The 17,594-nt window shown below is 39.0% G+C and overlaps 1 protein-coding gene and 1 long non-coding RNA gene across 2 annotated transcripts in view; one reads left to right on the top strand and one right to left on the bottom strand.

Moving 5' to 3' along the window:
• Positions 1-17,594, top strand: part of LOC144648681 (uncharacterized) — a 20,537-nt gene that overhangs the window by 1,129 nt on the left and 1,814 nt on the right. The gene's annotated exons all lie outside the window — the stretch shown is intronic.
• On the bottom strand, positions 5,925-10,123 carry LOC144650174 (zinc finger protein 862-like). The gene is made up of 2 exons (XM_078509833.1): positions 9,661-10,123; positions 5,925-8,858 (listed from the first exon to the last, which is right to left on the bottom strand). Exons 1-2 carry the CDS (start codon positions 9,731-9,733, stop codon positions 6,286-6,288), a joined length of 2,646 nt encoding a protein of 881 aa, XP_078365959.1. The 5' UTR covers positions 9,734-10,123; the 3' UTR covers positions 5,925-6,285.

Genomic DNA, 17,594 nt, shown 5'->3' with positions numbered 1-17,594 from the left:
AAATAATGGCACATCGGGCAGTATATCCACAGAGTGACTCTTCGCCTGCCCGATTCTAACTAAATTTACAGATGTAAAAGAACAAAAAATATATAAAAATCTCTATGTATATATGTCAAAAAAATTGTGTTAAGCTTATGCGAATTAAACTTCAGTAAACTAACTACGATATATGTACTAATTATGTGAATTTAACTTGTAGTGCAGGATTTGTTCATTGAAGTGTGGTATTCAGTTATACATAATGCCACTCTTTATGGCTACCAATTATTCAACATTTAACAAATAAAGAAGCCTAAGCCATGTTTTATACTGTCATAAAACACAACGGGCATTTGAGAACACGAGGGAAATGTAGAAAACATGAGCCGCAGGCGAATGTTTTCTACATTTCTCGAGTGTTCTCAAATGCCCGGAGTGTTTTATGACAGTATAAAACATGACTTAGGCTTCTTTATTTGCTTTATGATATAGATTTTAGACACCGCGAGTGGAAATAAAAATACAACAAGAGCGATTAAACGAAGATGAAAAGCAGAAAGTAGTTTACGGGAAGACGGAAAACTGACACAATTTCATTCAGTGTTCGACGTAAAAAATGGCTAGGCATTTCAGGTAAGTTTGTTACCTTTTAATCTTGATCTTGTCTTTTTGAACTTCAATAAACTTCACCGACTCTGAGTGCAATTTCGTCTCAGCATAATATAGTAGTCTCGATGACATCCGTCCCTTGCTTCGTTCGACTTGAACAAAGCGTACAATTTCCAGAAAAGCTATTGCTATGGATATTCCCGTAAACCTTAATTGTTGTCACAATCAAGTTCCAGCATGAATAGACGATTTAAGAGGAGATTGTCGAAGAAAATCTTCGAAAGAAAACTCTCTCACTCGCTTTCCTTGCGAGTTTCATTCAACTCAAGCAGTGGACACCGCGCCACAATTTTTCCCGCCTCACTTCGTTTACATCAAAATGAAATGTCCAGTGGATTTATACTTAAAAAGGAATTAAATAAAACAATTATTCCATTCGCCCTTGTTGAATACGAGTGGTTATAGCCAACGAACAGTCAACGACGCGCGAAGCACTCGAGGAAAGCTGACGAAAAACAATAAAACATGATTTTTCTATGTTTTATACTCTGATAAAACATAGGTTTTTAGCCAATCAGAGCGCGCGTAGACTCCTATCTATATTATAAATAGATTATAGTTTTCTAATACATATAACACAAGGAATAAGAATCTCCAGCCATTCATGTGCTTTGTTATATGAGAAAACTTTGACAACCAAGAGAACAGCTGCTCACAAACTTCTGTGTTGACATCCTTTTAAAAAAGGAAAGCAAAAGTAAAATAACACAAATTTTCATTAATTTGGTATTGTTTTATTATCAATTCAAGGTATACATATGATATATTTAACTTTGTTCCATTTGTAATGGCTATAAACTTATTAATTGATCAATTGCCTTTTGTAAAAGAAAAAACATTTTAATTTTTTAGGGGTTTTATCAAAGTGTGTTATAACTGTATAAAAGGTGTGTTCCACATGATCTCTGTCACCTGAACTAATAATCAAAATAATTAAGAATTAATTGCCTTTTACAATCCTTTGACTTCACAAAGTTCCCCATGACTTCAGTCATGTATTTCCTTAAGAGAGAGATGTCATAAGAGTTGTTGTAAATGTCTGCTCTTGCTGCAAGGCCATCTTTCCAGCTTGCCCAACCTCTTGGCAGTATTCTTCCATACTGTATGGGACCCCAATGTGCACCACCCTCCTTATACAGTTGATGCCCAGACTAAATACCACAGAACAAATAGTACATGGTGGGTTGATGTACCCCTGACCAACTCCTTGATGATTCTGTTTCTTTCATGTTCTGGGTGAGTTCATCAATTTGAAACTGTTCATTCCCCTTTCTTATTTTAAATTTGAACTTTGATTTGTCTGGCATAATCTTTTTGTGACAAAAATTGTCATTCTTGATTTCAAGTCTACACTGACTGTTGATGCATGCACATATACAAGAAAAAAGTGTGAAGACATGGTATTTATACAAGAGTGACACTGCAAACTGTGTGTTTAGTATTGGGAAAAATGCTCATTTTGGCCCAAGTTATCAAAGGTTGATATTAATTCAGACAACTGAAAATACTAGTAAATAGCCAAACTTTGTTTTCTTCTTTGTTTAACTCTTTATAGTCCAGTTGCTCTCCTCGTGATTTCTGTTTTATATTCTTCATTGTTGTTGAAGGAGATTGGAGCACAATGTCTGTACTGTACTGACCACCACTAACTGCATGGATGTCTAGTGTTACGAATCAACTATTTGACCGATGAGCACACTAAAATGATATAATACTTACACAACACTGTTTAGAAATAGATATTTTTGTTTTCCTTTGCTTGCTTCCTATCCCAGGCCCAGTTGCTGTTTGCTACTCCAACTTTGAGGAAAGTTCTTGTATTAGCCGTCTTGGTTCAGAATCCTGCTCTTCAATTGTTTCTCCAAGACGCCTGTTTTCAGCTAGCAGAACTTCATATCGGTCTTCTGTCAAGTCTCCTATACTCATGGAAAAACAAAACACAGAACCGTACTTCACTAATCTCACACAGACAGTCATCAAGGTGTGACTTCTGAAACATTTCTGAAATCTTTCAGCTTCAGTTGAAAAAATATCGGCATAAATGAGGAGAATTGAATAAACTTAAGGATTAATACCCAAATTTGTAACAAGAGTAGCAAAAAAGATTGATTAATTCAAACTACTACTGGACAGATCACAGATATTTACAAAGCTTTACCGTCACATACAAACTTTTTAATCATAAAGCCCACACCTTAAGTTGATATAGCTGCCTCAAGTTTTTCGTCTCCTGACTCGGACTGCGAAGAATCTGATAAACTTGGATCGACAAAAATATGCCTTGCTCTCTTTGCTTCCTTCTCAGCATTTTCTTTTTTTGTCCAACATTCATTTTTCACGTCATAAAATGCCTTGTGGTGCTTCCAGAAATCTCAAAGTGGGAGGATAGAAGGGAAGCTCCTGTATAAAGTTAGCTGGCAAATTTTCCAAAGGTTTTTTCTGCTAACACCTCTCAACCTTGATTATCACAACTAACAAACAGGTTAAATTGCAACTGACAGATGCCATTTTGCTTTCTTTAGGGAGACTTCCTTTAAGATGACCTATTGAGGCATTTGTCTCCAGCAAGCCCATAAATGTTGCTGTAGGTTTAAATCAAGTTTAAAGTAATTTTAACCAATATGCAAGAGCTTTTTTTGTAAAAAAAAAGTTAAACAAAACTGAACGTAGAACAAAATGATTTCCAAATCACACTTGGTGATAAAAATGAATCCCACCATTGGGTGTTCAATTCCCTGTGCTTCATCATACCAGGTTTGTGGTGGTATCTAAATTGTTGCCCACTCATACTAAGTAAACAATTTTATGGCACTTATGTTGTTACCAAGATCCACATAGCAATTAACTTACCAGTGACCTTGTCAAATACCAGGTTGAATTTGCTTTGCATTTCTTCAAACAATAACACAACATACATCACCTTGGAATCCCCTTTTCTGTCAACGACGTCCACTTCTTTCGTGTCATTTGTGCCATCTGCCATCTCTTCAACAAACAGCTTCTTCAACAAACTTTGTCCACTGAAAGAAACTTTTTAATAACAAAATTATTTTTTGATAACCTCCATGAAACTTATTATGTTAAGAATTGGTATTTTTCATCAAGCATTCACATATCAAGCAATGTTTGAGGAAAACTGGTACAATTTATTTACACTAAAGTATACAGTTTCTTTTCATGTAGTACAAAGTTGTATGTTGCTGGCAACTAAATCGTCTTAAAATTTACTTACATCAGAAGAATCCCATAATTTAAGTTGAAGTCTGCTCGTAAATTGGTTGGCAGTGGGCGTCGCAAAAATTAGATTATATGCTTTTCGGTCCATTTTGTCTTTGAAGGATGCCATCCAATTCGACAAATCTTCCGCCATATTATCACAATTTCAATAATATAATGGCGCCAAACATGTCTGACCTGTCTCGAAGTTCGCAAATTCCCAACAAAGTTCGATGGGAAATTCGCAACTTCGTTCCAAAGTTCGTGCTTTGATTGACAACTACGTAATCAAATTGCCAAGTTCGTCGTCAACTTCGGAAGTTCCGAACAAACTTCGGAACCCGTTCGTCAAAAGTTTTGTAAAACCCTCTGTAAGCACCTGTACTTGTACGAATCCTTAAATAAAAATAAATATATATCATCTATCTTGATAACTATGGGGATGAATATTATATGATAAGAAAAGTTTTAAATAGCTGATCTGACTATCTAAGTGAAGTAGGAATTGTTTAAAGAAACGGTAGTTCTAGATAGCAACTGCCTGGATTATTTTGTAGGTGCATAGTCAAGAGTGTTCGAAAAAGCGAAAATGAGCAGAACCTTGTTTCTCTGCTGCCGGTAGTTTAACAGGATTAGTAGTTGGCAGATGTCCTGCTATTGCTTTGTGGTGTGTGCGGTGTATTGTTTATCCTTGGGCTTGGTTTTGGTGTCCCTGGCATTTACATGATAGCCATGGGCTTTGCATGTAGACTGCAATTGAGACTTTGTAAATGATTTGGCAAAAACATTTTCACCAAATTTTTCCACATACTGCTGGAGACGCACATGACTCATGACCTTTCCAGGGGATTTCTCTGCCTCAATTTCTTTATAAGGGATTGCTGCTCTTTTCTCTTCTAAAGCTTGCTTTCGCTGGAGGACAATCTTTCGATGTTCTGCTGATTTCTTTGATCTCGAAAGAGTAAGTTGAAGCATGCATGAATAGATAAATAACAGTTACTCAACTCTTTTGTTACATAAAGAAATAAAATAATGTGCAATTTTGATTTTTGTCTCCTTGACAGCTAAGGCATAATCAAGTTTTGAGTAGAGTTGAAAATCATTTTTTCTTAATTTACATGCAAGGACAGGTCCTTTGTTGTTATTACATGTAAGTGACTGTAATTTCTGCCTGTGTGCTCTTCTGTAATCACGAGTGTACTGGCCAGCTCCCACCATTATGGCTATGATTTTTATTGTTTCAACGCAAAGAACAATTAATAAGTTTGGGAAATGATGTTCAAAGACAAGAATTAGTGTCCATCTTCCATCTCTGTAATACACAGGAGGATGGTAACAGACATAAAAGTATGCCAAGTAAGATAACCCAGAATAATAAACACAACCATTTTAAATCATTATAAATTTACTTTAATTGTCAGATCCATCTGCAACAGTGAATAATAGCCATAGTTCACATGCATGAAGATCATGTCATGCACCATATGCAGATTGCATTCAGTTAAATGTCACCATAGCTCTAGTTGCGATTGGTGTTGTTCTTCTTTATGTTTGCCATTACCTTCATAAGTTCTGGAATTATTTTGGACTGTCTGGCCTGAGAGTCTTGTAATTTCTCAATCACTCCTGTTATGCCGTCTCCTTGTTTGGTGACTGATTTCAGCAGTTTTCATTCTTCTTACGCTCCATGTCAGACTGGCAGACTGTAATAACAAGTGAGACACTACTTGCTTGGCCACCACTTTCTGTTATATTTTATGTTAAATGATATGGCATGTTTGGACAACCAGTTGTCTATTTCTTCCTTGCATGCAGGGGTTTCATTAAGTTTTGAAGTAGGAGGGTTCTTTTGATAGAGTAAGCGGGCACCCCACCTACATGAGGGCCGAAGGCCCGAGCCGCTAGGGGGGTCTGGGGGCATGCCCCCCCAGAAAATTTTTAAAATTAGACTCTCGGAAATGCATTTTCCAGCATTCTGAGGTGGAAATTTAACATTCTACATCCTCATTTTGCAAACACAAATTGTGAAAAATTTATGGAGCTTTTACCCACTAGCACATAGTGACTTAATGAAAAACAATACTCATTACTGTAACTGTCCACAACCTTAGAGAATTTATTAAATTGACAATCATTGTGACCTCATTAAACACTACTGGAACTGTTCACAGCCTTTTGGCTTAGAGAATTTAGTAAAATTGACAAGCATTGTGACTTTATTAAACACTACTGGAACTGTTCACAGCCTTAGAGAATTTACTAAATTTAAGTGACTTTGTGAAAAACAATATCGTAACTATTTGCAGACTCAGGGAATTTACTAAATTCATAACATGAATGACTATATCACATCTAACTCATTGGCTTATAATGTTTACTTTGTTTACAAATAAACAGTGTCAGGTCAAAAAAACTGAACTAAAAGTCATCGAAATCTGAGCCATAATCTGAATCATCCCCGTCATCTGCAGGCAGCTCCAATGCTTTGGAAGTGGCATCAACTTGCTCTGCAATTGACAGCTGACTTGGCATGACACTGTCAGCCTCTGTCTGTACACCAGCATCCTGCACAGTTACAACATTCTCACTTATATCACCTGAACTGGTGGCCACTGGTGTGCTGACAAACTTTGGAGGACACTTTCGCCGTGGTTTAGCAGATAACCAAGCTCTAACAGAAGCATCAATCACCTCTTCAAATTCTTTACTTCCCACTTTAGGACCATTAATGAGAATGTGTAGTAGGGCGTTGAGCATGTCATTCTTCATTCTACTTCGAAGCCTTGTCTTCATCAGTTTTAAAGAACTGGCACCCCTTTCCGGCCATGCATTTGAGACTGGAAGAGAAATCACTGCCTCTGCCACCTTTGCAACTAGTGGAAGATTAAATGGAACCAGGTCCTTCATGAACATTAGCTTCTGGAGGCACCAATCAGTTGAAGTGACTGTAGGTTTGCTCCCACCAGGGGGCTTTCTAACTTCCTCAGGCAGCTCATTCTTCCATTTTGCCAAGTTGTACTTGAATACCTGCCACTCATCCATCAGCTGCCTTTTGTCGCTGTCTTCATCAAAGAACTGCTCAGCCAGAAGTTTCACTGATGCACTGCCATAATCCCTAAATCCTGGCTGGCCTCTTTCTGGAACTAGTGCAGGGTCGAATATGCTAAAAGCAGACAGGAGGGGAAGGGCGGGAAATCTGCTGTTTAAGCTTCTTTTTAGTGAATTGACATATTTCACCAGGAAATTGGTGAGAAACAGCTTATCTCCATCAGAAGCAGTGAGATCAGCTTGTTCCAGTCTGCCTCCAGGTGATAGATCTCTAAGAAACTCGGTGACTGGTACTCCCGTCTGGACAATGTTGTCAAGATCGTCAATACACTTCTGAATTGCTGGCTTTATATGGGAGAAGGAAATCTTTCCTTCCTGGAAGGTACAGCTAAGCCTGTTGAGAACAGGAAGAACGTGATGCATGACTGTTACCACCCCAATGAATTTCACTTTGTACATTTTTCCACGAAGACCTGATGCTTGAGCATCTTTCTGGTCAAGTTGCCTTAGTGTAAGCATGAGGGGTATGTAATCCTTATGTACACCCTCTACAGCCTTGCCAAGAGAGAGCCACCTTGTGCGAGTAGCCTTAGCAAGTCTACGGACGCACTTATCTTTAGCCTCTTTAGAAGGCTCTTGCAGCTTTTTAACAGAAAGTTGGGTCTTCAGATATGCTGCAAGTCGTTTGGGGGAATTTTCAAAAAATTTCCAGACCTGGAAAAGCCATCTCTCAACTTCTTGCATGTATGCGATCTCGTCATTAGTGTCACAGCAAGCAAGTGACAGTTTATGGCAGATGCAGTGAATGCTGACAAGGTGTTTGTTTAACTCTTTGAGTCTGGTGGCTACCCCACTGGTTTTTCCGGTCATCACTGATGCTCCATCCGTGCAAAGGCCATTGAGCTTTCCAACTGATAAGTCACACTGATTTAACTCCTTTACAAGAGTGTTTGTTATGGTTTCTGCATTTGCAGAATCAGACTCAACAAGCAGATCATTAGCACTAAGAAAGTTAATGTCTGTGCCACCAGAAGTACTGTTCCAAAACTGCACGAATGTGACTAACTGCTCAGTAACAGCAATGTCTGTCACTTCGTCAATTAGAAGGCCAAAAGACCCTGCTTTCTTAATTTCTTCCACTAACATGTTCTTGACCACTTGTCCACTGGTCAAGAACATTTCTCTCACTGCAGCGGGAGATTTGTAGCTAAAATGTTGCATTTTGTCTAGACCAACAGCACGGAACAGATTAAGCAAAGAGAAAAACTTAACATTGGCAACTGCCTCCTTCGCTAACCAGTACAAGGCTGCAAAAGCATTGTACAAAACATCATTGCGAACTGCTTTCTTTTCTTCATACTGTTGATGAAACATTGACACCCTCTGATTCATTTCAGCTTCCACAGCAGCTTCATGCATTTTGGTTAAAGAATGTTCTCTGATGGCCTCTTTCCTGTATCTTGTGCTGGGTGCATTGCTGAATACTGCAGCATTGTTCTGAGTGTTCAAAGTTTTATGTTTGCAGCAAAGAAAACAAAACATGCCTTGGTTTTCTGAGAAAAGAAGCCACCAAATGCCTGTGGTGTTATCATAGGCTAGTTCTCTTTCTTCAACCCAGCTGTGGTGAAAACGTCTCTTCTTCAGCTTCTTCTGCCTGGCCTCTTCTTCTTCTGAGAAAACTTTGCAGCATTTCTGTTTGCACTCATAGTAGTTGTGCAGGTTAGAAAGTCCACACTTCTCTATCTCTAATAACATAACGTCATCTGCTATTGCTTTAGAAACATTTGCCCCGCGAGATTTTTCTACTCGCTGTGAGGTATCTGAGACTGCTTCATTAGATGACTGCATTTCTACTTGCTGTGAGGTATCTGAGAATGCTTCATGTGAAGACTGCGTTTCTGCCTCTCCAGTTGCCTCTTGTACCGAAGGCATGGTTGAATTGTCTGCCAAAGAAATGACCAATATTACAATGTATAGGCCTTACCTTATCACATGTGCTGAGTTCACGTTTTTGGTGGATTTCCATTGCAGAATTACATTTCCCTTTTTGTAGTGGTTTTTGTGTGGTTTGTTTTATGAGTTGCTGGAAAAGCACAAAAATTGTATGTGTACACGAGGTTTATCTTCAGTAAAAAACCTAGCCTGCGTAGCAAGCGTTCCCGTGCGAGCGAAGTGCTGTGTCGAGCGCGAGCGAAAGATTCCGGCCGCGCGAAAATTGAGGCGAGAGCAAAATTAAGCGCTTGGAACAGTGCAAAGAATCTGTACATTTTTCTTCAAAATTTCAACCAGCTCCTTTGTCAAAAAGCTGACGGCAATCTTCAATGTTCCACGGACAACATCCGCGCCACACGCTCTCACGCTGTTTTATGTTAGATAAGCTTATTAGGTAATGTAATTAACAATATTGTTTTTAAAGTGTAAGTATTAAATCGAATCATACAACTCAGCGCGATTGCAAGTTCTCAGGGATCCCACAATAAGCGAAGAAGAGCCGGTCTTTGATTATTTATATTTGTATGCATCCTCAAAGACACAGAGGCCTGATAGTCGGGAAGTAAGAAAAAGCGGCGAAATCGGTGGCGAACGAAAGTTTTCAAGAACGGCGATTTCGATTATTGTTTGTATTCAAAGGTCGTTCCGGTTCACTGACTGTTTTGACATGCAAATGAACGTACACTTTATTTATATACGCCAGTGCAAGTTTATTATATTGAAAAAAAGACTTGTCAAGTATTAATCACTCACCTTTTGACTTCTTTGAAACGACGAAGAAATTGTCAAGGACGCCTTGAGCAGATCTTTTATTTGTTGCGGCCATTTTAAACCATGTGCTTTTCAGTCGTGTGAAATGTCACGTGCAAATGTTATGCAACAGCTTGCAAGAGAGGTCCTGGTTACTACTTTGATATCGTAGGCGATGCGTTTCGCGAAGGAACGCGATGCGATCAAACTTTGAAATTTATTACTTTGCTTGAGGAAACCCTCGGTAATCCGGACACAAGAATATTAATTTACATGAAAAAGGACTGTGATGCAATTCCTGGTTAGACTCTGCTATCAATGTAGGAGAATGGTGAAAAGATGTTTCGGTTAGTCTGACTTTTGATAGATCTTGTATTTGTCTACTTGAGACCTCATTTTCGCGAAGGCGGGTACTGTACTTAGAGTAGACGGGTGCCGGTACCCGGGTCCCGGCTTCTAATAAAACCCCTGTGCATGTCATACTATCCTGTATACAAAATTGTATTTTAAAGATGTCTTGCATCATTCCTGGCATGTCTTCAAATATCTGTAGTGTGGGGGCAAAATGGTAATGGTTGGTAATTCTGTGGGATGACGTCTCCTTCGTGGTACAGCATTAGAGTCCAATGATCTTGATGTATAGAAGAACTGTATGGATTCCCATTTGCACTTTGCATGTTTGGCTGGTTGGCAGTTGAAGCTGACCCAGAAGTTTGATGGCCAGTCATTGCTCGTTTTCGTTTTTTCTTCTTTCTTTTGTCGACAGGTGGAATTTGTACTGACCCAGTTGTTGCTTGGCTGTTTGAGTACTTCACAGATGGGGGTTTCCCTGTCCCAGATGATTGATTGTTTTGGAAAGCTTTTAATAGACAACTGGCGTGCACAATTTGGTATAAACAAGCCCAATGAGAGTTAACTTCAAATATAATGTACAACCCAAATTAATTTGTACTTAGATTTATCTCTTCTGTTGCCCTGTGAAATACAATCCAGTCCTTTCTCAGAATACACAAACTTTTGGCAACTGCATCAACACAGTGACTCACACTACCCCTTAATTAACCCATTGTATCGCCAATCACCTTCAAACATAATAATAATAATATTAAAAATTTGAATGGCACAAATTAACATAGAAATATGATCAAATGCACCTTACAAAAAAAAATAAATACTAAGAATATAAGTGATTTAAAAACATATGACTAAAAAGAGATTAAAAAAATAAAAATGATCATGGTGTGGTCCTAGTGATGCTCCTTGGGCAGTTAAAGAAGGAGTGGCTGTTGGAAAAGCAGGGTCGGCAGACATGTGGAAACTGACAGGAGCTGGTCATACACCCTGAGGCGTGGTTGAACCGGAAGCACACCAGTCCACTCTTTGTCTGCTGGCAGGAAGGGTTGGCAGCTCTGATTGTGGTGCGGGCTAGAGCAGATAGCACAGTGTGGCTTAGCTAAGCCCTGGAAGATCACCTTTAAAAGTTCAAGGTCTTCCTGGCCCCAGTTGATAGTTAAGTCCTGGATGGCTTGTCTACGAAATTGTTCGTCATAGGTGAGCCAGGACAAACCTTTAAACTTGGTAGCTGCACAGCTAATGGTTTGTTGGTATTTTAAAAGTTCCAGTGAACAGTGAGGGCAGGCCTTGAGAAGCACTATCATGTAAGTGGTGTAGGCATCTAACCACTTGTGAAAGATGTCGATCACAGATTTCCGCTAAGGGACCATAGTCATGTTAGAGGAGCCTAGACCTGAGTCATGAAATCTAACCCGAAAAAAGGTACTCAAGATTCAAGCTATATGGTAATCATGCTTATTTTTTGTGGTAATGAAAAAATCATATGTCCAATGGCTTCATTGTTTTGAAAAACTTCCATTCTCAATACTGACCCCTCTTTTAGTCTTACAATATGTGTTTCCATTGCCATGGCTTGCTCTCGATATTCTAATTTGGTATGAACTGGCTCTGATTACAGATCACCCAGGGGTGCAATAGGATGGAAATCCTATTATTTCTTGTTAAGCAGACACTGCTTCCAACATTGGTTGATCGAACCTGCAAATGGGTAATAAGAAACCTTTTAAAAATCCTGCATTGCTTGAGTTCCTCTAAGTTGTGCAAGTGAAGAACATTGTCTCCCTCCCATAAGTGACAATTATAGTTAAATTAAAAATTAAATTTCTAGCATTCCATTCATCAAACATTTTATCACGCTTATTAAAACTGAAATTTGTGAAAAACACATAACTTTCTTCCATCTCAATCGCCTCTGAAAAGGTGAACCAAAAATTCAATCTGGTGCCTCCTATTCGCCACCAAAATTGGTGAACTGCAATACAAGTTAGCCCCATTCTATTCACAGTTTAAAAGTTGTGAAAAACCTACATTCCTTACAATTTATTCACCACTTAAAAATATGATTTTCCGGCATCCTTTTCACCTCTGCTATAAAAACTGCAGTATTTTTTATTAACACTGACAATGTGCATAAAAACACTATGATGAGAAGCGATACCATTTTAGCCCTGAGTCGAAGAAGCAGTTCTGGATCCCACTGGACATTATTGAAGAGTAAGATTGAGAAAAATTGTGCATTGCTGCAGGGCCAAAAACAGAGTCAACAACATATCCAAAACTTTGATTGTGGTAGTTAATTGCAGAATAGGCTGTATGCCAAGGATGTTGGGAAACTTAATAAGAATAGTACATACAATTATGGGAGTTCAAAGATCGAGTAGTAGTGGATCCTCTTTAATTGTGAATAGCTGCATTATAGTCTATGATAAGTACAATTTGCAACTCTGAGCAGCTGCTTCTGTGACAAGATCTTTGAGTCTTTTTGTAGTTCCTTAAGCTACTTCATTGTAAATTCTGTTAACAGTTTGCCTGCAACATGGGATTTTATAACATGACTTTATTTGGAAACAAGAAAAAGGAAACGCAACAGTTAATTTACTATGAAATATTGGAGAACAACAGAAAAGAAACACAATTGTGTAAACACCACCTTAAATGACACTGATCACAAGCAAAGGCAAGTTATTGTAGAACAAGTCACAGCTGGCTGAACAATACTTGTAATCAAAGAAATGATGGCTGTACTGATCACATTTTATTTTGCCCTCTCGTGAAAAGTACAACCACAGTTTCAATGTCTATATATCCATTTACCTGGGATGCCAGTGATAGCATTTGCTAGACACTATCTCCATGTTTTTTATTTCTCCCATACAAAGACCATTTCCTCTGGAAGGTCCTTTTAACTTCGTTATGTTTTTTGCAGAGTTGAAATGATCCTCCTCTTCCATTTCCAGCAGTTCCTATTCCATTTTCTCTTTTAATGTTTATATCCCCTTACTTCTTCTGTGTGGCGTGGACTTTGGAGAGAATATTTTCTCTAGACAAGTAGCAATTTTGTACTGTTCTTTTGTAGTTTTCGGGTGAATCATAAGGCCCATGCCATCACTCTGAGAAGTCTTAAAATACTTATAGCTTTGGTGCCTCCTCTTAAAGGTTTTCTTTAGGGAAGAATAATTCTTTTCATTCAGCACAACTGGGGCAACTGGCTTGTCGCAGTGGTCTTTATTGCCATCCATGTCAATCCGGAATGACGTTTCGTAACTTAATCTTTGGAACTTCTACGTAAATGTTCAAATTTCTACTTCAGACATAACCTAGATTTTCCAGGGGTGTGAGTTGATTAATAATAATAATATTTAAAATTTGTATGGCACAAATTAACATATAAATTTGATCAAATGCGCCTTACAAACTATAAAAACTAAGAATATAAGTGATTTAAAAACATATGACTAAAAGGAGATTAAAAATAAAAATGAGAAAATCCAAGGGCCTTCCTAGTGATGCTCCCTTGGACAGTCGAGGACGGAGTGGCTGTTGGGATAGCAGCATCAGCAGACATCCGCAAACTGTTAGGAGCTGGTGGTACACCGAAAGGCGTGGTTGAATCGGAAGCACACCGGTGCACTCTTTTTCTGCTGGCAGGAAGGGTAGGCACTTGGGCAGTCGCTCTGATTGTGGTGCGGGCTAGAGCAGATAGGACAGTGTGCCTTAGCTAAGCCTGCGAATGTCACCTTCCAAAGTTCAAGGTCTTCCCGGCCCCAGTTGATAGTTAAGTCCTGGTTGGCTCGTCTACCAAATTGTTCGTCATAGGTGAGCCAGGACAGACCTTTAAACTTGGTAGCTGCACAGCTAATGGTTTGTTGGTATTTTAAAAGTTCCAGTGAACGGCGAGGGTAGGCCATGACAAGCACTACATGTGAGTGGTGTAGGCGTCTAACCACTTGTGAAAGATGTCGACCACAGGTTTCCGCTAACGGAGGAGCCTGGACCTGAGTCATCAAATCTAACCCAAAAAAAAGGTACTCAAGATTCAAGCTATATGGTAATCATGCTTACTTTTTGTGGTAATGGGAAAATCATATGTTCAATGGCTTTATTGTTTTTAAAAACTTGCATTCTCAATACTGACCCCTATTTAGTTTTGCAATACTGGGAACTGGCTTTGATCGCAGATCACCCAGGGGTGCAAATCTTTCTTGTTGAGCAGACACTGCTTCCAACATTGTTTCATCGAACCTGCAAATGGGTAACAAGAAACCTTTTAGAAATCCTGCATTGCTTGAGTTCCTCTAAGTTGTGTAAGTGAAGAACATTGTCTCCCTCCCATAAGTGACAATTATAATTAATTTCTAGCATTCCATTCATCTTTAAAATATGAAGAAACATTACATTTTGTCACATTCAAATCACTCTATATTTGAAAAAAACATCTTATCACGCTTATTAAAACTGGAAATTTGTGAAAAACACATAACTTTCTTCCATGTCAATCGCCTCTGAAAAGGTGAACAAAAATTCAATTTGGGGTCTCCTATTCTACTAGCCAACTAGGCTAGTTGGCTACTGCTAGACTCAAGCCCTGCCTTTTTCTCTTATTGACCCTATAGCGGCTTACAGTACTTTGGGAAACAAAACAAAATGGTGATTTGCAAAAAGGTACTTTTCAGAATGGTACTTTTGCAAGACTAGTACTTAATTGTGACACAAACCTCAAAAATGCAGAAGATGGATACAATGAAAGCTGTTGTGACTTTGGTATTACGAGTTCACATTAAATATAAACACTTCACGCCTGGCAGTTATTTTTTTCTTTATTTTTCTGGCACTGGCATGCCAGCATTGCTTTGTTTCACTATGCAATGCTTAAAATATATAAGGGTTTGAGTTCCGTTGGAAAAATACTGGGATAAACTTACCAAGATCCGCTTCTTATGAGGCTGGAAAGACAACAATAACTGGCAGAAGTCGAATGCATGCAGCTTTTGTTGACCTGGGTTTGTATGACAGAATAACAAGATGCCTGACGGGAAAGTAACAGCCATTTCTAATTTTAGCATGAAGATATCCTTTCGCGGATCTCGTACAGTATCTACAGAACTTGTAGCTGTATAGAAAAGAACAGTTGGTGCTAGAAAATTAGAAAAACTAGATAAATAAGTTCTCATTGGGAGGCTGACAACAGGATAATTTATGATCAAATTCCTCATCTATCTTTTCCCAGGCAGGAATTTCAAAGCCCTCACAGATCCTTCTCCACTTCACCTGGCGGATCTGCGAAATAATTGGGAAAAATACTTATGGGAAACTGAAAACCCAAACGAAATTATCCCTCCCAAGAGAATCTAACCACTAAAGATGAGGTCCCCGATCAGGAGAGAGTAACTTCCCACGCCCCAAAAGGAACGTCCACAGACTGCCCAGCAATAAGGCTAGCCCATGGGAGTTACTCACCCTCATCGAAGATAAAACTAAAATTTTGTTGTGGTACCCATATGCCATGAAATAAAAGACTAAGAAATGCCCTAAAAATACCCAAATAACAGTTACAAAGGTAATCAACTTTGTACACACGAATCAATTTTATACTGTTTGTAATTCATTTATTCTTATTCTTATTACACGCAAATGGTTCAAACCACAGATTTAATCTGTCCGATCACACTGGCGACCCCCTGAACCATCTCCCTCTCTTTGCTGGTGGTGGCTTTCCATCATCTCTCCAGCGCATTTCACAATTTCTCTGGTAATGACCATAACCCTTACAAAAGAAGCACTGAACACCGCCTAGAGATCTACCACGATCACGACCTCGGAACGTGGGTGTAGCCGAAAAGGATGGAACCCTCAGGGCCTTGTCGACCTTGGTCATAGCATCAAGCACCTTCTCTTAGTCTTTGTCTTCTCACGTAAAGCTTGGAACACTGTAGAGTAGTAGTGGGCTTAGGGTGTTTGGTTTCCAAAGCCACAACCTTCAGGTTTAAAATCTGCTCAAACACCGGGTCCTAATTAAATGGTGCAGCCTTTGACTTCATCAACTGCATAATCTTTTCGATGATACCATCAACAGTCGCTTGCTGTGATTGTTCTAGCTTCTGAATTCTCCTCGCGAAATCCTCCATATTGGGGATCTAAAGCCAACACAGAAAGTTAGCTTATAACTCACTCAACAAACCCATATTATATTGATTCACTTTCTCAAGCAGCCTTGATGTTTGAGAAACGCTGCTCTAATATTTCAAGAAAACTCTCATGATTCAGTGTTCTATCTTTTTGTGGAACGATTAATGATGTCATCACTTTCCTTATTTGCAACGTAAAGAACTTTTAAACTAAAAAAGATATTTCAAAACGAAAAGACCTTTCATCTTTATTTTGTAAAGCCTTTAAAATGAGCAGCAATTATTTTTTACTTCATAGGCTTTTTAACAGTGCACAGCCTGTTGCTCTCCTCATCAAGACCAAGTTGCCAAAATCCACACGTCATCAAGGATACTGAAGTGGGTGTATCCTCTGACTTTCAGTTTCACATCATCTATGGCTCTCACACAGTACGGGTGGCATTTGATTGCTTTATCGAGATTCTGAGGGTCAAAGCATCCGCTGGTGACACAGTGGAGTTAACAGAATTTCTTATTCTTTTTACTGGTCAAATTTTCTCTGTAGGCCTGCTGTAATTGTTCTGGAACCTGCCTTGAAGCATGCTGTACTGGGAGAATGTCAGGGTTGATTTTATGTGGTACAAGGGTCCTGGGAAGCAGCCAATCCCTGTTAAGATGTCCTGATATTCATTCAACACATAGTCCTTTGTCAGTAGGAAGAGTGGTGCTTACCTCTGATGTCAAAGAGCGTGTGTATGTGCATTGGCAATTAGCTTTTGGTGTATCTATGAAGATATACATTAATTGGCCTTGGTTTGGAAGCGTTGCTAGCATCCTGGTTAATATTTGTCCTGTGTGCTCTGAGAAGTAATGTAACACTCCTGTGCTTCCCAGCCAGCAGCTCCAATCCTGATCCAGCTCAGCAGTCTTCTGGAGGAACCATGGTAGACAGTTTCGGCTCCTACTCCTCGACTGGCTTTTGGCATGGTGTCGGCCCTCCCTAAGAAGGCTTCAAAAGAGCTGGTGCTGGGAGGGACATCGTGAGTTAAAAAATAAAAAAGTGGCCTCATATTACAAGCCTAACTTTCATATTTATCAAGATTTATCAGATCTTGCAATATGGCAGAACCGATAAAATCTTCCATGGACTTGTGCTCTCTCTTGCTGACTTCTTCCACAAAAAACCGCTGGAAAAATGTCCATTTTGTGGTTTAGATCTAATCCAATGTAAAAAAAACAACAACAACATTGGACGGCTAACAATATAAATATAAACATAAACAAAACCAAGCTGTGGGTTAGGATGGCACTATTTACACTTAATACTAATACTTGCCTAATTAGACCATGCAATTTTTTGCTTAACAAGACAAGCGCAAGAACCTGAAAGTTTTGTCATTTGACTACTTTATCCTTCTTCAAGAAGTTGAAATTCCGTTCTCCATAAGTCGGCCATAAAATGAAAAACATTTCAGGTCC

This window comes from Oculina patagonica, chromosome 4 (genome assembly GCF_052425735.1).
Source record: "Oculina patagonica isolate OP01 chromosome 4, crgOcupat, whole genome shotgun sequence".
Classification (NCBI taxonomy): Eukaryota; Metazoa; Cnidaria; class Anthozoa; order Scleractinia; family Oculinidae; genus Oculina; species Oculina patagonica.
Note: the sequence above shows the minus strand (reverse complement) of the source record. Positions and strands in the feature narration are given on the sequence as shown.

Excerpts from the sequence above, each read along its gene's own strand:
- LOC144650174 (XM_078509833.1), bottom strand. The coding sequence starts at position 9,733 with ATGGCCGCAACAAATAAAAGATCTGCTCAAGGCGTCCTTGACAATTTC. Across the intron at positions 8,859-9,660 it reads CGTTTCAAAGAAGTCAAAAG|ACAATTCAACCATGCCTTCG; the intron begins GTGAGTGATTAA and ends TTTCTTTGGCAG.